At 42.5% G+C, this 27124-nt stretch overlaps 1 protein-coding gene across 6 annotated transcripts in view; it reads left to right on the top strand.

Moving 5' to 3' along the window:
• SEC14L1 (SEC14 like lipid binding 1) overlaps nucleotides 1-25591 on the top strand; it is a 70483-nt gene extending 44892 nt beyond the window's left edge. For 5 of the 6 annotated variants that reach the window (XM_056550696.1, XM_056550698.1, XM_056550700.1 and 2 more), the window contains 11 exons: nucleotides 70-179; nucleotides 314-503; nucleotides 1574-1662; nucleotides 3427-3497; nucleotides 16682-16853; nucleotides 16945-17079; nucleotides 17426-17560; nucleotides 19167-19418; nucleotides 20424-20602; nucleotides 21050-21151; nucleotides 21878-25591. In XM_056550696.1, coding sequence (XP_056406671.1) covers nucleotides 70-179; nucleotides 314-503; nucleotides 1574-1662; nucleotides 3427-3497; nucleotides 16682-16853; nucleotides 16945-17079; nucleotides 17426-17560; nucleotides 19167-19418; nucleotides 20424-20602; nucleotides 21050-21151; nucleotides 21878-22115 — 1673 coding nt within the window. In that variant the 3' untranslated portion in view covers nucleotides 22116-25591. The other variant, XM_056550702.1, reaches the window with a different exon arrangement.
• The last annotated feature ends 1533 nt before the right edge of the window (nucleotides 25592-27124 follow it).

The following is a 27124-nucleotide window of genomic DNA, read 5'->3' as shown; positions in this document are numbered from 1 at the left end:
CTAGGATCAGAAGAATGACCTTGTTAGTGTCCCATAAAGTCCTTATCCTGTTGCTGTTTTTCTATTTAGATAAGTTGGATGCAGATTACATTAAGCGTTATTTGGGAGATCTGACACCGTTGCAGGAGAGCTGCCTCATACGTCTGCGACAGTGGCTGCAAGAAACTCATAAGGGCAAAGTAGGTGCTTACTTCAGATATGATGTTTATGAGAAAAGTATCACAATGGTTGCATCCCCGTAAGATTTTGGGATATGGTTTTATTATTTATTATACAGTCTTAATACTGGTTAATCTTAATGCCTTTTGTCTAGATTCCCAAAGATGAGCACATTCTGAGATTCCTTCGTGCCCGCGACTTTAATATTGATAAATCTAGAGAAATCTTGTGCCAATCACTCACCTGGCGAAAACAGCATCAAGTAGACTACCTACTGAGCACATGGAACCCTCCACAGGTTCTGCATGATTATTATGCTGGAGGCTGGCACCATCACGACAAGGGTTCGTACCTTGTAAAGCTTTCATATGTATATAAAATGTGGTGTGTGTGTGTATAAGGCCTTACAACATTACAGGTTAAATAATATGTAGCATTAGTTCATTTATTGAAAAGAAGATTTAGAGCATTTCCTTCATTGGAAAACCTACCTGAAATTAGCTCTGAATTCAGATCCAGCATTTAAAGAGGCTGTAAGAGTTTAGAAAAAAGTGTCTGCTTTCTTTTGGAATCAGCGCCCCTCATGTCCATGGACTGATGGTACTGCAGCTCAGTGAACAGATACAATATATATTGATTTTTCCCACAGAATCTAGCTATGTCATTTCAATAACTCCTAGAAGATCTAGGCTACTGTTTCCATAACTTGAAAATTACGAAAACAATGTAGCTTTTTTTTTTTTTTTTTTTTTTAATGGTGGCCATGTTGCATCTCTTAAAATGTACCTGTCATTTGCAAAAACTTTTTATGAAATTATAATACAAAGAAAAATACTTTTTGGGAGCAGTCTCCGATCTCACCACAAAACAAACTCCCCTCAGGCCGGCCAGCTTGACACCGTCCCTCGTACTTTAATTCAGTTCACAAGCCTTTTAGTATCTGCGTTTCTCCTCCCAACTGCTGTGTATCCACGCGCTATGCCCTATCCACCTCTCTTGTTACTCTGCTGGGCATATATATATATATATATATATATATATATATATATATATCCAGCAGAGTATATATAATATATATATAAATATATATAATATTATGACTTGGTGACATGCAGGTTCCACTATCAATTAGAGGAGGTTTTCAAATTGAAGTGAAGGCAGCTGTGAGAGCTTTCTCAGAAGTAGGAAGCAGTAGGAGCTACAGGGGACCTGAAAAGGTCACAATCGGGAGCTCCAGGGGAAGGTAGAGGAGTTTGTTGATTTTTTTTTTTTTTTACCTCCCCGATACCCCCTTTTTAAACGGGCTTGTATACATATGCCAAGAATGAGCTCCACCACTTCATAGGTAGAAAGAGCAATTGTTCTTCACAACACGCAATCCCTGACTCATTGATATGTTTATTATCCTTTACAGATGGTCGTCCATTATACGTTCTAAGGCTGGGACAGATGGACACAAAAGGTTTGGTCAGAGCCCTTGGTGAAGAGTCCTTACTCAGACATGTAAGTTGACTGTGATATCCCTAACATTAGCACACAGTGGACAACACCTCCTGATCGTAAGTTTAAAGGGAACAAATCATCAGATTTTACCCTATATAACGCTTTAGAAAGCGTTATATAGGGTAAAATATTTATCCTCCCCATCCCCGAGGCATGCTCCTGCCCTCAGGGATGGTGAGGATATGAAGTTATAAACTATTCACCGCTGCGCGCCCAAGTAGTCCTCTGGGCAGGTAGCTCCTCTCACCTAGTCCCGTTCTTCGGCTGGCAGCGACGCCCCCTCCGCTTGATTGATGGGGCGTGTCATGGCTCTGCTCACTGAACAGACTGAGCAGAGCAATTATGCGGCCCGTCAATCAAGAGGGAGCGTCGCTGCCAGCTGAAGAACGGGACTAGGTGAGAGGAGCTCCCTGCCCAGGGGACTACTTACGGGCACGACGGTGACTAGTTTATAACTTCATAACCTCACCATCCCGGGGGCAGGAGCATCCCTCGGGGATGGTGAGGATAAATATTTTACCCTATATAACGCTTTGCCAAGTGTTAAAAGGGAACCAATCATCAGATTTTACCCTATATAACAATTGCTCTTACTATGCATCTGTCACCCCATTGCTCTCTGTCTCTAGGATTGGTGCACAGAGGCAACATCTGTAAGAGAAACAGGTTTAGTTAGAAAGTTGTGTACCTGAACTTTAGAGCATGCTGGGAGTTGGCGATTTCCAGTAACCAGGCAGCCACAGTTTGGAGAGCATTACTTAGAGGTGGCCACTTTACAGCTAAAGAAAGCAATGCATGTTAATGATAGATATATTCTATTTACTTGTGTATTCTTTTCTTCTGTTTGGTATATTTCTCAAGTCATGCCCCCTTGCTTTGAATACTGTGTCCTTTTGGTTTGCCCTCCCATTACATGGCTGTGGGAGTAGGAGTGTGTGATGAGGCATGTAACCCCCTCCACTGCTTCTCCACTAGTTTCCTTTCCACATTGTGTTAGGATGGTGGCCAATGAATTATGTTTATCGTCGCATGCGGCCATCTTATGCACTGGATTGTCATATGGATGGGGCAGAGGGCTGGCTGAACATGGGGAGCATGGATTCAGAAACATGCAAAACAGGGCACAACTTTTAAGAATATATTTATAAGTAGCATATAATCATTTGCATGCATTGGTTCTTTTATATCCAGGCTAGTGAATTCTAGAATGCTGTACAATTCTAGTTAGTGAAAAAGTCCACTCTAAGTAAGGATCCAATAAAGAAGCAGAACTAGCCATAGAGCAGCTTCACTGCACCTCCAGACCAGAAGCATCTATGTGCTGGGGACCACATGTAACAGCAGGAGATTTCAACATCCATTGCCATGATGACATTTTAGGCCAATGAATTTCAGGCCTACATGGCTCTTACACATAGCTAAGGTTCACATATATCTGATTAGCGCAAAAAAAAAAAAAAAAAACTCTCCAATCAGGACACAGAACAAAAACTAATCAGATCTTTGTGAGCCATGTCAGTCTGAAATACAGGGTTTTTTGTTTGTTTCCTGTAAAATGTTTTATGAAAAGTTGGTTATATCTTATCATGGTGATAGCTGCTGGAATTCCCTACTAATGTCACTAAACAAATCAAATCAATGATATCATAGGTCCTATAAAAATCTGTGCCAGGTATGTTTGTATGGGGTGTGTGTGTGTTTCTCATTTAAGTCCTGCTTTTAAAATCATGAGCATTATTATTTTTCTTTCTTGCTTGGAATTAGGTGCTATCCATTAATGAGGAAGGACTGAGGCGATGTGAAGAAAACACCAATATATTTGGGAGACCCATCAGGTAAGTGGCGCAAATTACCACACAAATACAGAAAAAAAATCGAATTCTTAAGGACATTGTAAACGTAGACCAGCTTTAAGTTGGCTTACACATTTTTGGTGCACAGTGTCACATCATAGTGGGGCACAACAGAAATGTGTTTAAAAGTCATAATATATGTGGTGCAAGTAATGCATGCCAATTACTTGGTTAAATTTACGCCAGAATTCTGGTGCATTACAGTAGTAAATCTGGCCTTTTTGCCGTTTGTGGGTTCTAAAAGCTTTTAAAGTGTACCTGTCAACAAAAATGTTTATATAATGTTGATAATACAATTTTATATGTATATTTGTTATATACATTTGTTTAAAAAAAAGTGTGTATTTTTGTCCCTACAGCTATTATCTGTGTGTCTCTGGAAGTGTACAAATACAGGAAGTATGGAGGGTGGAAGCAGGGCTCTGTGCAGTGAGACTCTGTGACACATCCTTGGCTCAAACAGGATGATTGACAAGCAAGGAGCCTGCAGAGAGCCCTGCTTGTTCTGCCATCACTTCCTGTATTTGGACTCCTCATAGAGATACACAGGCAGTAGCTGCAGGGACAGCATTCTTTCACCCAAAAAAATATACACCTTTTTTAATCAATGTATATTACTAATACACATACTGTCATGACTGTAAATGTTGGCACCCCTTTGTTTGTACTGGAACTAAACGAAAAATGGGAGGAAAAATAGCAACTTGGAACATGTCACACCAACCTCCAAAAATGGGCTGGACAAAATTATTGGCACCTTTTCAAAATTGTGGATAAATAAGATTGTTTCAAGCATGTGATGTTCCTTTAAACTCACCTGGGGCAAGTAACAGGTGTGGGCAATATAAAAATCAACACTGAGAGCAGATAAAAAGTTCCCTTAGTCTTTGCATTGTGTGTGTGCCACACTAAGCATGGACACCAGAACTGACAGAGAACTGTCTGAGGACTTGAGAACCAAAATTGTGGAAAAATATCAACAATCTCAAGGTTACAAGTCCATCTTCAGAGATCTAGATTTGCCTTTTTCCACAGTGCACAACATTATCAAGAAGTGTGCAATCCATGGCACTGTAGCTAATCTCCCTGGGCATGGACGGAAGAGAAAAATTGATGAAAGGTGTCAATGCAGGATAATCCGGATGGTGGCTAAGCAGCCCCAAACAAGTTTCAAAGATAGTTCGCGCTGACACTGATGCTCCCTGAGCCTGCAGGACGGCTTGAATATCAGTCAACATTTAAATGAAATGAAACGCTATGGCAGGAGACCCATAAAAAAGCAAGACTACATTTTGTCAAAATGAACTTGAGTAAGCCAAAATCCTTCTGGGAAAACGTCTAGTGGACCGATAATACCAAGATAGAGCTTTTTGGTAAAGCCCATGATTCTACTGTTTACCGAAAAACGGAACGAAGCCTACAAAGAAAAGAACACAGTACCTACAGTGAAATATGGTGGAGGTTCAATGATTTTTTTTGTGGTTGTTTTGCGGCCTCTGGCACTGGGTGCCTTGAATGTGTGCAAGGCATCATGAAATCTGGGGATTACCAACAGATTTTGGGTCGCACTGTACAGCCCAGTGTGAGAAAGCTGGGTTTGTGTCCTAGATCTTGGGTCTTCCAGCAGGAAAATGACCCCAAACATACATCAAAAAGCCCCCAGAAATGGATGGCATCAAAGCGCTGGAGAGTTCTGAAGTGGCCAGCAATGAGTCCAGATCTAAATCCCATTGAACACCTGTGGAGAGATCTTAAAATTTCTGTTTGGAAAAGGCGCCCTTCCAATAAGAGACCTGGAGCAGTTTGCAAAGGAAGAGTGGTCCAGCATTCCGTCTGAGAGGTGTAAGAAGCTTATTGATGGTTATAGGAAGCAACTGATTTCAGTTATTTTTTCCAAAGGTTGTGCAACCTAATATTAAAGGAGTATTCCAGGAAAAAACTTATATATATATATATATATATATATATATATATATATATATATATATATAATCAACTGGCTCCAGAAAGTTAAACAGATTTGTAAATTACTTCTATTAAAAAATCTTAATCCTTTCAGTACTTATGAGCTTCTGAAGTTAAGGCTGTTCTTTTCTGTCTAAATCCTCTCTGATGACACCTGTCTCAGGAAACGCCCAGTTTAGAAGAGGTTTGCTATGGGAATTTGCTTCTAAACTGGGCGTTTCCCGAGAGGTTTCATCAGAGAGGATTTAGACAGAAAAGAACAACCTTAACTTCAGAAGCTCATAAGTACTGAAAGGATTAAGATTTTTTTTAATAGAAGTAATTTACAAATCTAAAAAATACAGTGTAGCCCGGACCTTCTAGGTGAGTATAAAATGGATATAAGTGGATCGTGCTTCAATAATAATTATCTTTTATTTATAAAAATAAGATTTCACCACTTCTCACAGGGCCCTTGTGAGAAGAGCATACATAATAAAAGGCAACCTAACAATGTATTAGGCAATAGTATTAAAATTATACACTTGGCATAGAGTAATAGAATAAAATAGCAGAGTAAGATTTGTACCATACAAATGTATTAGAAAGTTGCTCTTCTAGATGTTTAGGGTAAATATGTCCCTTTTTACATATAGTAGCAAACAGTCTGTATTATTAGAATTTGTTACCGGTCTGTGAATTGTAGCTTAGGCGGTGAGTATTGCTCCCGCAATAGCTGAGTGTCCGTGGTGTGCACAGTTCACTGTGCGGTGCTTCCAATTGTGAGCCTGGTCCAGTAGGGTCTGAGCGTGGTGGCAGTCGCTGTCGGATAAGGCGCTGGCAGGCGCCGAAGATCGTGATGGTGTCCGGGGACTGCTGGCGCTGGCGTGCGCTGGAGTTGGTATTCCTCACCGCTTCATTAGTTGGTAGACAGGACCATGTACTGGAGGGCTGGAAGTTCACCTCGTGGTGCCGGCGTGTGACGTCAGAGCCGGGATGGCTACACCAGGATAATTGCACCGGGATGGATCTGAACTGCTGAACCGGGTAGGTAGCAGAGTGAGAGCGCAAATGATGGTACAGTTCATGAAGTGTAACTGGCCATAGAATTTGGGCACAGTTCAAGTACTACTATGCCAGTAGATAACGACTAGACGCGTTTCAGGGTTGTATAGTATAACCCTTTCCTCAGTAGTCATGATAGTTGCCATAGATCATCAGTTGTTTTATATGGGCACAAATCCCACCCCTTAACACATTGATAGATAGTAATAAAAAGCATAAATGGATTCAATGGATCGGTTCACCTAGAGAGCAGTGCTAAGTATAGAGTAGTGTGTGAATTCTGTTGGAAAGTTGTAACGATGCGTTTTCCCAAACAGATGTTTTTTTTTTTATATAATAAAGAGAAATAGTATTATATAACAGACAGTGTATTAGAAATAAATAGGGGAATACAATAAAATACAATAAAATAAGAATGACACAAGAAAAGTAATAAAAATAATAATAAAATAAAATAAAAATAAATGTAAATAACCATAGATATAAAATAAAATTAGTTATAGTAGTCAAAATACACTGAAAATGAGAATAAAATTAAATAAAATATAAAAAAAAGAGAAAAAATGGGAATAAGAGTTTAGATATAAGGAATATAAGAATGAAAATAAGAAAAAGAAAGAAAAAGAAAAGTAAATAAAAATAAAAATAAAAGAAAAAGAAAAAGGAAAAATAAAAATAAAAATAAAATTAAAAAATAAAAAATAAATAATTGAAATAAAAATTAGTGATGGAAAATAAAAATTGTGATAGGATGAAACAAAATAAAATATAAATAAAAATAAAATTAAAATAAATAAATGATTATATGAAAAGATAATAGTGACATAAAATAATAATGGATAAAAGGACATCGTTGTAGATGAATCTATAGGGGATGAGGTCAGCCCATGGGATAACCCCTTGATGATCAAATAGGGGTGTTCCAATGGGCCGAGTAAATCCCCTATAAAAATCCGAAAAGTTTGAAGTTGGAGTTGAGTCCGCCAGGTTCTAATGTTGCAAATTCAAATATTTTCTTGCTTTCCGCTTTGGACATTTTCAATAAGAAACTGCCCCCTCGCCAATCTTTTTTGATTAGCTGGAGACCGGTGAAGGAGAGAGAGGACATGTCACTATTATGAACTGTGGAGAAATGTGCGGACAGTGGATGTTTTAGGTTTTTGTTTTTAATATTGTAGAAATCTGTTCTCAAACTAACACTTTTAAATGGAAAATTGAAGATCTAATAACTTGCAATTCAAAGGGTGTCTTATATTATAGAATGTGGATGTAAGAAGCAATATAATGGCCGAACCAAAAGGGCCCTCAAAATGAGGATAGCTGAACATCTTAATAATATTAAAAACAAAAACCTAAAACATCCACTGTCCGCACATTTCTCCACAGTTCATAATAGTGACATGTCCTCTCTCTCCTTCACCGGTCTCCAGCTAATCAAAAAAGATTGGCGAGGGGGCAGTTTCTTATTGAAAATGTCCAAAGCGGAAAGCAAGAAAATATTTGAATTTGCAACATTAGAATCTGGCGGACTCAACTCCAACTTCGAACTTTTCGGATTTTTATAGGGGATTTACTCGGCCCATTGGAACACCCCTATTTGATCATCAAGGGGTTATCCCATGGGCTGACCTCATCCCCTATAGATTCATCTACAACGATGTCCTTTTATCCATTATTATTTTATGTCACTATTATCTTTTCATATAATCATTTATTTATTTTATTTATATTTTATTTTGTTTCATCCGATCACAATTTTTATTTTCCATCACTAATTTTTATTTCAATTATTTATTTTTTATTTTTTAATTTTATTTTTATTTTTATTTTTCCTTTCTTTTTCTTTTTCTTTTATTTTTATTTTTATTTACTTTTCTTTTTCTTTCTTTTTCTTATTTTCATTCTTATATTCCTTATATCTAAACTCTTATTCCCATTTTTTCTCTTTTTTTTATATTTTATTTAATTTTATTCTCATTTTCAGTGTATTTTGACTACTATAACTAATTTTATTTTATATCTATGGTTATTTACATTTATTTTTATTTTATTTTATTATTATTTTTATTACTTTTCTTGTGTCATTCTTATTTTATTGTATTTTATTGTATTCCCCTATTTATTTATTTCTAATACACTGTCTGTTATATAATACTATTTCTCTTTATTATATAAAAAAAAACCATCTGTTTGGGAAAACGCATCGTTACAACTTTCCAACAGAATTCACACACTACTCTATACTTAGCACTGCTCTCTAGGTGAACCGATCCATTGAATCCATTTATGCTTTTTATTACTATCTATCAATGTGTTAAGGGGTGGGATTTGTGCCCATATAAAACAACTGATGATCTATGGCAACTATCATGACTACTGAGGAAAGGGTTATACTATACAACCCTGAAACGCGTCTAGTCGTTATCTACTGGCATAGTAGTACTTGAACTGTGCCCAAATTCTATGGCCAGTTACACTTCATGAACTGTACCATCATTTGCGCTCTCACTCTGCTACCTACCCGGTTCAGCAGTTCAGATCCATCCCGGTGCAATTATCCTGGTGTAGCCATCCCGGCTCTGACGTCACACGCCGGCACCACGAGGTGAACTTCCAGCCCTCCAGTACATGGTCCTGTCTACCAACTAATGAAGCGGTGAGGAATACCAACCCCAGCGCACGCCAGCGCCAGCAGTCCCCGGACACCATCACGATCTTCGGCGCCTGCCAGCGCCTTATCCGACAGCGACTGCCACCACGCTCAGACCCTACTGGACCAGGCTCACAATTGGAAGCACCGCACAGTGAACTGTGCACACCACGGACACTCAGCTATTGCGGGAGCAATACTCACCGCCTAAGCTACAATTCACAGACCGGTAACAAATTCTAATAATACAGACTGTTTGCTACTATATGTAAAAAGGGACATATTTACCCTAAACATCTAGAAGAGCAACTTTCTAATATATTTGTATGGTACAGATCTTACTCTGCTATTTTATTCTATTACTCTATGCCAAGTGTATAATTTTAATACTATTGCCTAATACATTGTTAGGTTGCCTTTTATTATGTATGCTCTTCTCACAAGGGCCCTGTGAGAAGTGGTGAAATCTTATTTTTAAAAGATAATTATTATTGAAGCACGATCCACGTATATCCATTTTATACTCACCTAGAAGGTCCGGGCTACACTGTATTTTTTGGTTTTCCTTTTTTAGCAATTAAGGTATAGTTGCTTGCCCCGTTTGACCTCGGTGCGTAATAGTTGTGAGCTGCACACATCCACATAGTTTTTTCTTAATTTACAAATCTGTTTAACTTTCTGGAGCCAGTTGATATATATATATAAAAAAAAGACTTCTTCAGGTGAGTATGTATATGAGGTGAGTATGCTAATTTTTTATTTGGGGTTTTCATTCATTCATTCATTTTTTTGCTTTTCAGTGCCGGGGCTCCGGGACAGTAGTTCCCTCTCCCTCCCCGGCACTGCTTCTCGCTTGTGTGGGGCATAACTTTGCCGGCCACTGCTCTTGCAGCTGCTCTGCACTGAGCTCGCGCGGCCGACAGAGTTTTTACTTTCTCTTTTGGAGCTCCGTGCGACGCTTGCTCTGGGCGGCGTCTCCTCTGTTTGTCCGGGTTTATACCTCGGTTATATGCTGGTACCTCATTGGGGGTTAATAGTATGGCTAATCGTGTGGCTAAGTTCCGCCCACCGCCGGCGGTTACCAATGGAATTGCAGCGCGCACACCTAGGGGTCACGATAATCCTATCAGCTGGTTCGCGCGCTTGGGGGTCATTCTTAGCCAATGAGGATCGAGCTAGGGGGTGGCCGTCTCTCTCTCTCTCTCCTGACCTCGCCGTCGGTTTCGGTGGTCCCTGAGGTTCCGGCGGAATGCGTGGGGCCCCTTCCTGCTCCGGAATGGGTATCTTCCCTCACCCAGTCGATCTCTGATTTGGCTATGGTATCCAAGTCAGTGGTCTCTGCTTTAGAACGGTCCTCCCTGTGGGATACCCCCAGAGGATCGCGTTCGGTGTCTCCTGACGCGCTATTCTTCTGCGCTTCCAAGCATTCTAAGGCAATTACCTCTCTAGACCGCACTCGAGGTGGCCCCTCTTTTCGCCGGTCTCGCTCTTCTTCTCCGGCTTACAGACGGTGCTCCCGTTCCAGGGGCCGTTCTCCGGGTCCTCGTTCTAGGTCCCCCTCTCCTCAGTCTAGGGTTACCTCCGCAGGTTCCCGTTCCTTAGGGGAAGCGGCGGACGACTGTTCAGATTCCACTCTGGATCATGAGGTTTACTCAGCAAAGTCCGAAATGGACTTTCAGCTGGAGGACCCTGGACCTTTGGATTCAAATCCAGAAGTCTCTTTTCGCCACTCATGGCGTACTCCAAAGGCGTTCAGTTCCCATGCGGAATTTGATGCTTTGTTGGATGCGGCTTGGAAACCTGGTGAGAAGATTTCAGGGAATCAAGAAGGTTCAAGACCGATTCCCCTTTCCTCAGGACGTAGTTTCCAAGTGGACAGTGCCACCTAAGGTTGATCCTCCGGTCTCTTGCCTGTCCAAATCTACTACCTTACCTTACGTCACTTAAGGATCCTGCAGACAAGAAAGTGGAAAATTTGGTGAAGTCCGCTTTTGAAGCAGCGGGGTCCTCCTTGCTTCCCACCTTTGCTTCCGTTTGGGTGGCCAAGGCGGTGTCTGTTTGGGCTCCCCAGCTTTGCTAGGGTATCCTTTCTGGTGTTACCAGGGGGGACTTGGCTACGTGCATGTACTTGGGTACATGCAGCTCTCCAGCTCTCTCAGGCTGGCGATTTTCTCTGTTCCACAGCTTTAGAATCTGCACGCTGCTCGGCTTTTGCCTTGGATGATCTTATTTCCGACGCTACGGGAGGTAAAAGTTATTTTCTTCCGCAGAACAAGCCTCCTCGCTCTGACCCCCGTCGGAAAGCAACGTCCTTTCGGCCGCTTGCCTCGGGTCGCCCGTCAAAACAGGCGCACCCTCCCCCTCGGAAAACTCCCTCGTTCAAGGCGCGCCCTTCTTGGAAGTCGGATAACCGATCTGGCAGCTTTTCGGCCAAAGCCGGTACCCGTAAGCCCGCCTCTTCCTGAAGGGGCGCCCCCACCCGTACACTTTCTCGGGTGGGAGGTCGCCTGTCTTTTTCAGGATGTCTGGTTGGCACAGGTCCAGGAACCATTGGGTACGAGATGTAATTTCAGGGGATTATCGGATAGAATTCGTTTCCATCCCCAAAAACCTTTTAGGTTGCTCTACGCTCTCTCCTCTCTCAGGGAGTAATAGTGCCAGTTCCAGCGGAAGAAAGGGGTTTAGGGTTCTACTCGAACCTCTGTAGTACCCAAAAAGGAGGGCTCGGTTCGCCCCATCCTGGACCTCAAGTTACTCAATCGCCATCTGCGTCCCCGCCATTTTTGTATGGAGTCTCTCCGGTCTGTAGTGGCCTCCATGGACCAGGGCAAATTTCTTTCTTCGATAGACATCCGGGATGCCTATCTTCACATTCCTATCTTCCCGGCTCATCAGAGCTTTCTTCGTTTCGCTGTCCCAGAGGGTCATTTTCAGTTTGCGGCGCTCCCCTTTGGCCTAGCCACGGCTCCCAGGGTCTTCACAAAAGTCATGGCAGCGGTCATCGCTGTCCTTTGGTGCCGGGGGATCTCAGTCCTCCCATACCTGGACGATCTCTTGATCAAGGCACAGTCTCTCTCCGAGAATTTGAAGAGTCTTCAGATTACGCTGCAGACCCTGACCTCCTTCGGCTGGGTGATCAACTGGGAGAAGTCACATCTATCTCCCTCCCAGTCTCTGATTTTCCTGCGTCTCCTTTTCGACACAGCGGCAGCCTGGGTCTGTCTTCTTTTGGACAAAAGGCGCTCTCTACAGTTGGGGGTTCGTCGCCTGCGACGCCCTTTCCTGTTTCCGATTTTCGTTTCTGTATTGAGGTCTTGGGCCGGATTGTCCCCTTCACCCAGTTCCATTATCTGGCTCTCCAACTAGCCATCATGGCCAGGTGGGACAAATCTCCTTTGTCCCTGGACCGTCGAATACTTTTGCCTCTGGCGTTCCCTGCTTTGGTGACTCCATTCCCCCTTCTTCTGGGGAGGTCTTTTCTCCCTCTTCAGTGGCAGATTGTCACTACCGATGCGAGTCTCCTGGGTTGGGGAGGTGTGTTCCGGGACCGGACTGTCCAGGGTCGCTGGTTGCCCCAGGAAGCCTGCCTTCCCATCAATCTCCTGGAGCTTCGGGCAATTTTTCTTTGCCTCCTTCACTGGGAGATTCTCTTGCAGGGTCGGCCGGTCCGTGTCCAGTCGGACAACGCGACGGCTGTTGCATACATCAATCGCCCAGGCGGTACTCGGAGTCGCTCAGCGATGGAGGAGGTCTCCAAGATTCTCCTCTGTAGCAAAGTCCCGGGACCCACAGGCCATGGCGGTTGATGCTCTGGTCATCCCGTGGTCGTCTTTTAATCTCCCTTACCTGTTTCCGCACCTTTCCCTCCTATGCAGGGTTCTGAGGAAACTCAAGGCGGATTGCGTTCCAGCCATTCTGGTGGCTCCAGATTGGCCCAGACGCGCGTGGTACGCCGTCGTAATTTGGCTGGTCAAAGACGTACCACTGTGTCTTCCGCTGCGGTCCGATCTTTCTCAGGGTCCTCTTTGCCACCCCAACTTACTTTTGCTGCATTTGACGGCGTGGCGGTTGAAACCGCAGTATTGAGGGCCCGATGGTTCTCTTCCGAGGTTATTCGTATCATGCTGCGGGCGCGGAAACCTTCTTCTTCCAGGATTTACTACCGTACCTGGAAGACTTATTTTCACTCGCGCGAACCGCAGGACTTGTCTCCGGTGATGTTTTCTTTTCCGTGCCTTCTCGCTTTTTTACAGTTGGGGCTGGATCAGTCTTTGACTCAGTTCCCTGAAGGGTCAGGTATCAGCTCTCTATTCTTTTCCAACGACAGTTGGCCTCTAATTCCCATGTCCGCACCTTTTTGCAGGGTGTGGCACATCAAGCTCCACCTTTCAGGTCTCCTACTCCTCCGTGGGATCTCAATCTTGTGTTTGGAGCTTTGAGAGAGGCTCCATTTGAACCACTTAGGGAGGCCTCTCTTTGTATTCTTTTGTGGAAGGTCGCCTTCCTCACTGCGATCACTTCTATTAGGCGGGTCTCTGAGTTGGCGTCTCTTTCCTGCCGTTCCCCTCTTTTGGTCCTTCATCAGGACAAGGTGGTGTTTCGTCCACCTCCTTTTTTGCCCAAAGTGGTTTCTTTTCATTTGAACGAAGAGATTGTTCTTCCTTCTTTTTGTCCCTCCCCTGCCAATGCCAGGGAACGTTCTCTTCACACCCTTGATGTGGTCAGGGCTGTCCGGATCTACCTTTCGGTCGCCTCCTCTTTTCGGCAGGGTGACTCTTTTTTTGTGATCACTGAGGGAAGTCGCAGGGGTCTTCCGGCTTCCAGGGTGACCATCTCTCAGTGGATTCGCTCGCCCATTTCAGAATCATACCGTCGCAAGGGCAAGATTCCTCCTTTTCGGGTGTCTGCACACGCCACGCGTTCTGTGGGGGCCTCTTGGGCTCTCCGCAATAGGGCTTCGGCTATGCAGGTTTGTAAGGGGCCACCTCGTCGTCCTTACATACTTTCACCAAGTTCTACCAAGTGCATACTTTTGCATCGGCTGACGCCAGTTGGGCCGCAAGGTGTTGCAGGTGGCAGTGGCTTCATCCTCTGCTGGATTTTGAGTTGTTTGGTTTTTGCTTCCCACCCTGGGGACTGCTTTGGTACGTCCCACGGTCTGTGTCCCCCAATGGTTCCGAACGAGAAATGTAGATTTTTTATGCTTACTGTAAAATCTTTTTCGGAGGATCCATTGGGGGACACAGCGCCCACCCATGGTTTGGGTACTAGTTTCGTTGGTTTGTGCGAAGGGTTGTTAATTTTTTTTTGTCGGTTTCCCTTGCACTTCTGCTGGTATTTGTTCTTTTGTTGTCAGTTGCCTCCTATTGCTTTAGGACTAAACTGATTAGCTCCTGTCAGTAGGTGGGGTATATCCTGCCAGGAGGGGCCGAACTTTTTTTGTTTGCCTAGTGTCAGCGCCTCTTAGCGGCAAGACCATATACCCACGGTCTGTGTCCCCCAATGGATCCTCCGAGAAAGTTTGTGTAGTTCATAATATAGTGTCTGTACCTGAGTGTGATGGTGTTCTCACAATTCTTCTGTGATATGCACCCCACTATTTATTTTTAACATACTAAATTACTCGGGTATCAGGTTTTCCCAGGTTGCAGTGCGGCCAAGACATGACCTCACTAGTCAGGTGGGCAAAGGGAGCCTGTCCTGCTTCAATAGGTGGAGCAACCGCTGGGTGGAAGAGATTATGCAACTAATTATATTTTTGCAACAGCTTTAGGCACCCTGGTTAGAAAACACTGGTGTTTTAAATGGAATGCAGCTGATTTGTGTTTCATTGGGTGGTGTGACTGATGTGAGAGGGAGGAAAGTGACCTCACACTTCAAGGAACTATGGGATGTGTAGTTTTTTAGAACAACTCAAACAGGAAATACCCAGCTCACAAAAAGAGAGCCACAACGTTATGATAATCACACAACATAGCCATTTAGCCTCAAGACAAGCGCAGATCCTTCCTAAGCATGTCCATTACTGTCTGGCAGGTAACTACTAAAATCACCTTATGGTGGATAACGCAAGTAGGAGATCTTAACATGGAGCTTTTGCGGCGGATCTGCATGTAACATACGGCAGAAATGTAAAATTTTTACAATTTAGTGCAAATTCCCCATTACTCATTAACGCAAATTGACATCCTGCAACGCAGGTCTCTTTAAGTTTGCAGAAAAACTCAACAGCCTAGAGATACGATTGGTTAAAATACAACTTGCCCTACAGAGGGCTTTACCTGCACATATCCACAGGTAAAACCTTCAGCAAATCTGTCCCGAGTGAATTTGGTCTAATGGATAAGTAGTCTCTTATCTGTCAGCATCGGTCCTCTGATCACTATCATTGTTCTGCTGTGCAATTCATCAGCTGACTGCACCCCATGCTGTCTTTTAGGAGGCTATATGGTCACTAGTATAGCTCTTTATGGCCATTTTTTTTCTTTTTGGCATAACAAGGAAAATAGTCCGGCTCCCACGTAGATAAAATAGAGTACTTTATTATTCCAAAATTATAATCCAAAACACACAATGAATTAAAAGTAGATGTGTACAGAACTAAACGCCCCCCAGGGGGGCGTTTCGTTCTGTACACGTACTTTTAATTCATTGTGTGTTTTGGATTTAAATTTTGGAATAATGAAGTACTCTATTTTATCTACGTGGGAGCCGGACTATTTTCCTTGTTATGCCATAACGACTTCACCTGAAGACACGGCTTCAGTACACAGCCCGAAGCTTCCAGCCTGAGATGTACTGTGAGGAACACTACCATTCTATGTGGATTTATGGGTGAGCTGATATAATTACCTTTTTTTTTTCTTTTGCTATTTATGAGCTATGCATTATACTATAAACTGCTACAGAAAATAACCACTAGGTGGCTATATTGTGCACTTATTGGCCCTGATTTACTTGGAGTGCAGTGGAATTTTCTTTGTGGGTTTTTATTCTCGACAGGTATTTTTCCGCAGTATTCACTAAGGTTTCCCTACATTTTGAACTTTTTCCTACATTTTGCTTTTTTTACACCTGCTCTGAGCTGTAGGGTTTTCCAGAGCTCAAATCCTCCTCATTTTCTGTGAAAACCATAGTAAATATGCTGGGATTTTTCTAAAATAGAGTTGGTCAGGTTTTTTTTTTTTTTTTTGCACAGACACACTCTGGTGCACAACACGACAAAACAGGTCAGGTTTACAATGGTAAATTGTGTTAACTTACCAAAGGGCTGAAAGCAAGGAAAAATTTACTTATTTACTTGGGTGTTTTGACCCTGAAGCACAGGTTTAGAAGCCAAATTGTAATGGGGAAGTGGGAGGCCCTGAATTGAAAGAAAAACAAATCATACATATTATGGACTATCTTTCTGACCCTATTCTAGATGACCTGGTTTCTCGCATATAGATTGAAATAATTTGTGCTGTGATAAGTTTGCTAAATGTTTGTATAATTTCATTTTATTTAGCTCCTGGACATGTTTGGTGGATTTAGAGGGGCTGAATATGAGGCATTTATGGCGGCCAGGAGTCAAAGCCTTACTCCGGATCATTGAAGTGGTGGAGGCCAACTATCCAGAGACGCTGGGACGACTCTTGATATTGAGGGCTCCTAGAGTATTTCCAGTCTTGTGGACACTGGTATTTTTTTTCTTTACAAAGTATTATTTTCCTTCCTTTTTTTTGTTTACTTTCTTTTGCATTAATATATGGTGGTCTTCTCATTTTTCAGGTTAGTCCCTTTATAGATGAGAATACTAGAAAGAAATTCCTTATTTATGCTGGCAATGACTATCAAGGGCCTGGAGGGTTAATCGATTATATTGACAAGGAAATAATTCCTGATTTCCTTGGTGGAGAGTGCTTGGTGAGTAAGAAAGGGACCATCCAAAGAATTACAGGAATTGGGCCTGATGTATCAAACTGTGTGAGAAGAAAACTAGAGAGAGAGAGTGCCTATAACCAATCACAGCTGAGGTGTGTTTTTATTTTTTATAACCAGAGCTTAAGATATAGATAGATATATATAGATATATATCATACATACATACATACATACATACATACATATACTGAGCTACAATTGGTCGCTCTGGCAAAATCTCTCCTGTTTTTCCTCACACATTTTGATAAATTAAGGTCCATTATGTACTGCCTGTGCATAGTCACACTGCAAAGTATGATCGGCTGACCTGTCAAACACTGACTTACAGTGTGAAGTTTCCGAAGGTGGGCTGGTTCCCAAAGCCCTATACAGGACTCCAGAAGAACTTGAAAGTGAGGACCTTAAATTGTGGACAGAGACCATTTACCAGTCAGCCAGTGTCTTTAAGGGGGCACCACACGAGGTAGGGCAAGTTGTGTACTACTGTTATTTACAAAGTGTAACCACCATTTCAGACAACTTTTGCAGTAATCAATAGTACTTAAAAGTGATTATAAGAAACTCTGTAATGCATCCTATCAGAGAAATATACTTCCTTCTGCACTCACAAGGTTTCTTTCCTCCTCCCACTTCATGTATGTGCTCTACACTAAGGAACTTCTGCTTTCTGCAGAATGAAGACAGGTTTTCAGTTGTAAAGAGATTACACTTTCCATAGAAGTCTATTGGGAGGGGAGGGGTTTGGAAGATGAAGTGGAGCTAGAAGACACAGACAAATAGTCAAACTCTGCAGGTTTCTGGTTTCACAGAAAGTGCTGGATCCACATGTTAAACTGCTCTGTATATTGCTGCTACATCTGAGGGTCCGGAAACCTCCTGTAATCAGTCAAGAAAATGTATTTTAAATACACATACAGTATAGTGCCAGTGCAAACAATGAAAATACATAATTTATGGCAACAATAAATATTAAAAATGCTTATAAGGATTGGTGTATAATTGCAATGTGGCCATGAACATAAATGCAAGTGGTAAACGAAAATTAGGCTTGGAGCAAAGTGGCAGTGAGGCTGAGAACACACTTATTAACCCCTTAATGGCCACGGACATAAATTTACATCCGTGGCCAGCTCCCGCGATATAACGCGCGGTGACCGCGTGCCATATTGGGTCGGTCCTGGCATGTAACTGAAGCCGGGACCCGGGGCTAATAGCGCGCGGCAGAGATTGCGGTTTAGAATTAACTCTTTGCAACTTTGAACGCCGCGTCTAAAACAAAAGTAAAACCTTCCCGGCTGCTCATTGGGGCTGATCGGGACCACTGCAGTGAAAATGTGGTGTCCCGATCAGCTAGGACTGTAGCGGAGGGTCTCTCACCTTCCTCTGGCGCGTCCGATCGGCGATTGATTGCTCCAAGCCTGAGATTCAAAAAGTCCGATCAATATAAAAATGGTACCGATAAAAACTTCAGATCACGGCGCAAAAAATGAGCCCTCATACCGCCCCAAACGCAGAAAAATAAAAAAGTTAAAGGGTCAGAAGATGACAATTTTAAACGTATACATTTTCCTGCATGTAGTTATGATTTTTTCCCAGAGTTACGACAAAATCAAACCTATATAAGTAGGGTATCATTTTAATTGTATGGACCTACAGAATAAAGAGAAGGTGTCATTTTTACCAAAAAATGTACTGTGTAGAGACGGAAGCCCCCAAAATTTACAAAATGACGTTTTTTCCTTCTATTTCGTCGCACAGTGATTTATAAATTTTTTTTCGTTTTGCCGTAGATTTTTGGGTAAAATTACTAATGTCACTACAAAGTAGAATTGATGGCGAAAAAAGGATTTATTAGGTGCAAAATTAAAAGGGTTATGATTTTTAAAAGGTGAGGAGGAAAAAAAAGAAATTGCAAATAGGGGTCCTTAAGGGGTTACACAAAGGAAGCTGTTATGAATGGTAAACCAGGAACCTGATAACACCGTATACTCCCCGAAACTATTAAGTGCCTGCGCAATCAGGTTTGTACATACGGATTAATAATGTGTTCATTGTGTTTTCCTATTTAGATAATGATTCAGATAGTAGATGCCTCTTCTGTAATCACCTGGGACTTTGATGTGTGTAAAGGAGACATTATTTTTAATATCTATCACTCTAAGAGGGCACCACAGGTTCCCAAAAAAGATACACTCGGAGCTCATGGTATTTCATCTCCTGTATGCAACAATGTGCAATTGATTGATAAGGCCTGGCAACTGGGACGAGATTACAGCATGGTAGAGTCTCCACTGACTTGCAAGGAGGGAGAGAGCGTGCAGGTAACTTGGGGATTCCTTTAGTCTTTTTCCCGAATTTGCCCACATCCTTAAAGCAAAACGGTCATCTGTTCACCTACATTAAACCCAGTACACTGGGTTATAGTGTGGGTGAGCAGGAAACTGGGTTAAATACTATCCTGCACTCCGGAGATTTGTCCCTCCGAAGATCTTCTTCCATCTTCAGTGAATTGCATGCTGGAGGCGGGCCCGCCGGCTCAATATTAATATTCATTGCCGCGGGTTATGTGAGCGGTGCGCCGACTGAACACTCACGTGACCCGCAGCAATGAATATTCATATTGAGACGGCGGGCCTGTCCCCAGCTCGCAATTCACTGAAGATAGAAGATCTTCACCGGTACCGATCTCTGGAGTGCAGGAAAGTATTTAAAGGGGTACTCCGGTGAAAAACTGTTTTTTATTTTTATTTTTTTTAATCAACTGGTGCCAGAAAGTTAAACAGATTTGTAAATTACTTCTATTAAAAAATCTTAATCCTTCCTGTACTTATTAGCTGCTGAATACTACAGCGGAAATTCTTTTCTTTTTGAAACACAGAGCTGTCTGCTGACATCATGAGCACAGTGCTCTCTGCTGACATCTCTGTCCATTTTCGGAACTGTCCAGAACAGCATATGTTTGCTATGGGGATTTCCTTTTACTCTGGACAGTTCCTAAAAATGGACAGAGATGTCAGCAGAGAGCACTGTGCTCGTTATGTCAGCAGACAGCTCTGTGTTTCAAACAGAAAAGAATTTCCACTGTAGTATTCAGCAGCTAATAAGTACAGGAAGGATTAAGATTTTTTTATAGAAGTAATTTACAAATCTGTTTAACTTTCTGGCACCAGTTGATTAAAAAAAAAAAAAAAAGTTTTTCACCGGAGTACCCCTTTAACCAATTAAATCCTCATCGATCTCCTGTTCACCCACACTATATAAAAGTGTATTGGGTTTAGTGTGGGTGAACAGATGAGTTTTCCTTTTAAACATTTCCCTTTTTACAGGGTTCTCATGTGACCCGCTGGCCGGGTTTCTACATCCTGCAATGGAAATTTCATGGCATGCCAGCCTGTGCCACCAGCAGCCTCCCACGTGTGGATGATGTACTCGCCTCCTTACAAGTGTCCTCACACAAGTGCAAAGTCATGTACTACACAGAGATCATTGGCTCTGATGATTTCAGGTATTTAATTTTTTTTTGCAGCTTCGCCCCATTTACTTGACGAGAGATGGTCGGGGGAGGGGCTTAAACTAGCTGTAAGCAAACAATTTAAAAATCTTGTTACCTATTACATGAAAATGCCATATAGTGCTTAGCACTCTAGGGTGCATCCCTTTAAATCAATTTCCATGTCAGAAATCTACAGCAGATGCCCTAGGAGTAGACTTGTTGTCATTCAGTGGGGATAGTCCTTGGAGTTTCTATTACATTCCTGTTATTTGTTCTGCAAGTTTTTCACACAACTGCCAATATATTTAGAAATTTTCTATTAAAACCCCATTCACATGTAGGGGATCTGCCCCAAAATGTAGATCCTATCTGACATTTGAACTTACACTAAAATAAGTGACAATTTGTTCTGCAGTTTTGTCTTATCTGACATTTTTTTTTCTCCTTTCTCTTTTTCAGGGGTTCAATGACCAGCCTAGAATCGAGCCATAGTGGTTTCTCACAACTCAGTGCTGCCACCACCACCTCTAGCCAGTCTCACTCAAGTTCCATGGTGTCCAGGTAGCTGGCTCTTCAGCTTTTGTCTGCACCAGTAATCCTGATAAAGCAGATCCACCACCTTCCTCTCACTGACAGACTCTACCCTTTTCCCTTACATGATGCAGTTTATGACCATTTACCATTACTCCTTCTGTTCACCTATGGGATTAAAAGTGATTCTCTATTTGTTTGATAGTACGTCCCTTTGAGAAATGTAAGGTTTTTGGGTGGACAGCCTGTTTTATCCTTTGAACAGGTTATTCATTTGTCTCTCCAACTGCAGTGTATGAGATGCCACATTGCATTAGAGTGAGTTTCCACTGTATCAGCATGGTAAAAGTATTTTGCGCCCCAAGAACAGCCTTATATCTAGAGGTCCTATGAAGTCTAGATTTCGGTTGGATTTCTGTAAACCTTTTGGTGTAGGCCACCCCCTCCCCTCATAGCATATTATGTTATTGTGAAATCTTTATAAGTTTTTGTTGGGGAAGGCCTAATAACCTTTCTTTTGTTCTCTTTCCATGTGCATCACTTGTGCATTCCATGTTCACCTCTCCTCAGCCCGTCCTGTGTTTCCATCCATGGTCATTTGGGCTCTTGCATCTCCATTTTTAAACGTTAATTTTTTCACCTCCATTTTATCCCCCCAGTATTAAGAACCTGTATAACTTTTTCATTTTATTTTTCTTGTCTCCCTCTTCCCTTACCCTTTTTTATTTTTCTCCCTTTCCATTTTGGTTGTTACAGAGAGCCCCTCCCTCTGTCTGACTCCGTGCTCCCCTCTCTCACTCATCCCCAAGACCTGAAGTCCAGTCCGGATGGGCTCCTGCGCCTCGCCCCTTCATTCTGGGGGCAGCACTTTTCCACTCTCTACACCCTCAGACCCCCAGTCTTCCTGCGTTGGCCCCCCTCTTGGCGCCTCCCTTTCATCCGGGAGGCCGTGGGAACTGCTGCCATCGAAACAGAGGGCTCGGACTCTACCTGAGGGCACGAATGACATTTAAGGGAATTGCGGGAAGTTATCGTTCTGGCTTTCAACTCCATACACTATTAATGCAAGGCAAAAACAGTCTTAGAAATATTTGATATTGCACTGTTGTTGAGGAGTTGGCATGTACTGCTCACACAACTACTTCACCATATCCTCTGAAGTTTAATGCAGAGCTGTGATATTCTTACGCAATAGGTACACAATATCATTTCCACTGGAGTTTGGAGCAGCAAATGAAATTTCAACTTCACTGACCTATCTGACTGGCAATTGAGGTGGCTGCTGCAAAGGACCTGATGTATACTATTTTGAGGTTTATAGAATGACTTTATAACTTGCCTTTATTGGTTCTTAAACAGCCGTTTCTTAGGGTCACTTAGTTCACTTGCAATGAGATGTTCATGTTTTATTTTTTTTTAATCAGTGTTTCCAGCTAGACAAGACAATGAACATTTTCATTCACTTGAACAATAAAATGTCCTTTGATAGATCATTTACTCCATGTAGGAAGCTATTTTTAGGCCTTTCATAAACTCACTACATATGAACTGAGCACCTGCCATTGGCTGACTGCATGTGTCGATATAATGTCCTGGGATATTACAATCTGGTTTTTACAGATCACCAGCTAGGGTGAAACCATAGGCTTACCAAGCAAGATTTTAATAGATAAGACATTATTTACCTTGCACTCCCACAATGCCCTACAATGGGGATGACTGTTTTGGCTGTATAGTTGGTAGTCAGGTCATAGTCTTGTTTAGAGGCTTAGATTGGATAACATGTTAAATTGATATGATAACATGACAAATTGACAAGTTTCCTCTCAGTATTCTGCAGTTTTGATGGAGCTAAAAGATTGCCACCACCACTTGAAAACAAAGCTGGTTAGCTACCAAGCAAGTTTAATCTGGAGACTCTTAACAGCCGGTCAGGTGCAGGAATAAGAGATCCCCCTTACCTATGTGACAAAGCTTTTGCATCTGTCATGATCCTTCTGGTCATTTTTGTAAGCTTTTTGACAATTTGCATTAGTTCAGGTAAATTTCTGGAGGTCTGGGTCTCTTTTTCTGTGTTGAAATTTTCTTTCAAACCCAAGTGCCTGCTTTAGTAATTTGTTTTTCCTATAAAATAACAATTGTGGGGCATCTTAGTACTTTGTGTTACTACTTCTGGAAATGATTTGAGAACTGAGTCGTTACCTGATTTTGACAGTGTTAGACTATGTTGTTCCATGCCCTACTGACAAATGGCTTGGTAACCCCCAGTGGGGAATTTACTTGTACATTTCCTGGAGGAATAACACAGGACTAGAACAGTACAGAGTTCGAAAAAAAAAAAAAATGTCTCTGCATTGTTTTATAGGAAGTGCTGTATTTACTAAAGCAGTTGTCAGGAGAGCTGACAGGTCATCTTTAAAACTGTATTCTTACTCCCAAAATCATGAATGGCCCTGATTTACTAACGTCAACCCGACTCTCTCTCGCTCAGGTTGTGCGCTGAAATTTGTGTCTCATAGCCCATGCAACACTTTGTGCGACACAATTTCCCGACACAAAATACCCTCATTCCTTGTTTTTTTTAACCTGTCAAAATGGGCGGGGTTAGCCAAAAAAGGGGCGTGTTTTTGTTGGAGGAAAACCCCAATCAGAGTATGATGAAAAACTCACAGGAAAACATGTCAATTTTGCTTCACCAAAAACAGACCGCTCTGAGCTGTCGGGAAATTACTCAAAACCGAGTGAATCCTACCCCCATCATGGAACAGGGCCTGAGGGATTGATCGCAGTGGGTCTCACTTTTGAGATCCGATCAGAATTTATTAAGCAGGGGGAGCGGACTGCATACTCCGCTTCCCAGCCATGTACAGTGTACTGTTTACTTTCATTTTTTTATTCCCCACCGGGAGCCCTGAATGGCCGGTACTGAGGAGCCATTCAGGGCTCCCAGTGGGGTTTTCAAATAGTGGAGAAAGATATAAAGATTCCCTCCCAGCGATTCTATAGATCTTTCCCCACCGCAGCGCTTCTATTTGAAAACCCCGCTGGGAGCCCTGATTGGCTCCTCAGTAGCGGCCATTCAGGGCTCGCGATGGGAAATAAGTAAAAGTACACTGTACGTCGCTGGGGAGGAGCATGCGGCCCACTCCCCTGCTTAATAACTTCTGATCGGGTCTCAGAAGTGAGACCCAGTGTGATCAATCCCTCAGCCCCTCTACTATTGCCCCCAACATGGAACATACCCTAATGTAGCGCTAATGTAGTCTGAATTTACAGAGACAGATGGCTGAGTTACTGCAGCCTTTCAACATGTTACATTGTGTGCAACTTTTTAAAATTCTTTTTGACCCATAAATCTTAATATGTTCTGTGTGTTTGATTCTCACTTTCCTATCTTTAATTGAATGTTTCTGTAATCATCTTTGCAATACTGCCTGTCAGGACAGAATACATTTTGTGCAACAGATTAGTAAATCGGGGGAAAAAGAGTAAAAAGAGAGACTCCACATTAAACACTCGGGTTTTAGTAAATCAGGGCCAATGTCTTTAAATGGCAATCTAGGGTCAGAATTAGTCATGAAGTGTTGACCAAAGGGAAAATGAAGATTAAATATGTATGATTTATACCCCCATTTACTAAAGAAACATAATCCTATTATCCATCACATAATCTATATATCCATTACTACATTGTACTGAAATAAGGCTGATGGTAATCAACACTCCAGCCTTGAGAAACAATGGTGCCAGTTTGCACAGTAGAAAGTCTTAATGCCAGTTGGGCATTGGTCTTGAAAGGATCAATGCTATAGGGGTTTTCTAGAGACTGGGTTTGTCTTGCAGTTGTTAGTGTGTGGTTTGTGGGGTGGTTTAAGATAATGCACAAAAACATCAAATTTTTTTACCATTGATGGTCATAGAACACAAAGTTCCACATAGCCCTAGGTATGAATGTGTTTCTGAATGACAACTCTTCACCCGCTTTTCTTTCGCCATTTATATTGTGAGGCTGTCCCGAATATCCTGGAAATAAGGGCTTATTTCTCAGAGGACAGGGCTGTGCCTTGTTCGCTGGATACTGTGTAGTCCCCTCTACCCCTTTGCACCTTTTATTCATTCCACCAGTCATTAAGTATTTTACACAAGCTAGGAATTAAGACTAACATTTTTAGGGCATGTTTGGCCTTGGAAAGCTAAGGGTTGCCGACCATTTCCTGTCAGACAAGCCATACTATAAAATGTGCTTTTAAGAATTTTATTCCATCTTGGCAATGGTTTTCTTTCTTGTATTATACATATCACTTGTTTGAATTCTTCACTCGGAAGGGTGTGAATGTGCGTGTGTGATCATAGTTCATTGTAAAGACACAACATGACCTCAGACTCTATTTTAACAATTAATTTAACATACAGGTAGCTTTTCAAAGCATTTTTTAATTGTTAACTGTATTAAACATTGAAACTGTATAATAGGCTGCTGTTGTCTTTCTCTGCTATACACTATGAATGGTCTGTAAACTACATGTAAACATTACCAACAGGTCCAGGTAATAAGATACCCAAAGATGGGCTATGAAAATGGTGGAAGGTGTTAAGCGCAAAACTTCAAAAGGGACATATGGCCCTTTTTACAGATCATTTTTCAATCTGTACATATAATAGAGCCAACAATCGGCCTCCATACAAGCAAATGCTTATTTGTCAGCTAATTGAATTTTTTGTGTGGGCGTTTGTTTTAGTTTTTTTGCCCCATATCATGCACACTTGCTGTCACTAGACCTACAGCTCTGTTTTTTTATTCCATTGCAGCTGCATCTATGTGTGTCATTACAGTACCATGGTCATGTGTTCACTAGCCTGACGGCCGTCATGCCCCCTCCCATAGTCATGAATGGAGGGGGCGTGGCAGGACGTCACATCTCAAGTCCCAAAGACACAGAGGTTTCTGAGACTGGAGCTGCATCTCAGCATAGAATGCGGGTGCTGCACGGAGATCGCGGGGGTCCCAGCTCCGGGCCCCACCGCAATCGGACATCTTATCCCCTATCCTTTGGGTAGGGGATAAGATGTCTTTGGCCGGAATACCTCTTCAGTGTGTGAGAACATATCAGATCTGACTTCCTGTGAATTACCTATGTTACCTACCAGATCTCCCTCTTACTAGCTCTCAGATCCCTCCACTCCCTATATATACTCCGTACATCTCTATTAGGGCTGGGCGGTATGACCAAATATGTGTATCACAGTATTTTTGTAACTTATGGCGGTTCCACGGTATATAACTGTATCCCCCCAAAATTATCAGCCCAGCACTGCGCTGTCCCCATCAGGGTAAATACTCACATGTCACCCGCAAGTTCTGCCCTCCTCGTTCTCCTGTTTGTTGCGGACTGCCGGCGCTGACACTCTATACTATATGCTGTATCCCTATGCCTGGACTGCAAAAGATAAACAAAATAAACTTTATTGCACGTTCGTACGTCAGCCTCACGCTCTTCCTGGGGACTGGAACGTCGGACAGCCATCAGCCTATCACCGGCCACAGCAATGTTCCGCCTCGGCCGGTGATAGGCTGAGCCCACTGTCGTGTAAGAAGCCAGCCTGCTTCTTACATGACAGTGGGTTCAGCCTAAGAAGCCAGCCTGCTGCTTAAATGACAGTGGGCTCAACCTATCACTGGCCGAAGCGGAACATCGCTGCGGCCGGTGATAGGCTGACGGCTGTCCGATGTTACAGTCCCCAGGGAGCTGGTCTGGACCGACGGGGAAGGTGAATTAGTTTATTTTGTTTATCTTTTGCAGCCCCGGCATAGGGATACAGCATACAGTATAGAGTGTCAGAGCCGGCGGCCCGCAACAAACAGGAGGACTAGGAGGGCAGCGCTTGCGGGTGATATGTGAGTATTTACCTCGATGGGGACAGTGCAGTGCTGGGCTGATAATTAATGGGGGGGCGGCGGCAGAACAGCGGTCGCGGGTCACATATGATTAGTTGGGGACAGTG

This window comes from Hyla sarda, chromosome 13 (assembly GCF_029499605.1).
Source record: "Hyla sarda isolate aHylSar1 chromosome 13, aHylSar1.hap1, whole genome shotgun sequence".
Lineage (NCBI taxonomy): Eukaryota > Metazoa > Chordata > Amphibia > Anura > Hylidae > Hyla > Hyla sarda.
The sequence above is the reverse complement of the archived record's forward strand: the minus strand, read 5'-3'. Positions and strand labels throughout refer to the sequence as shown.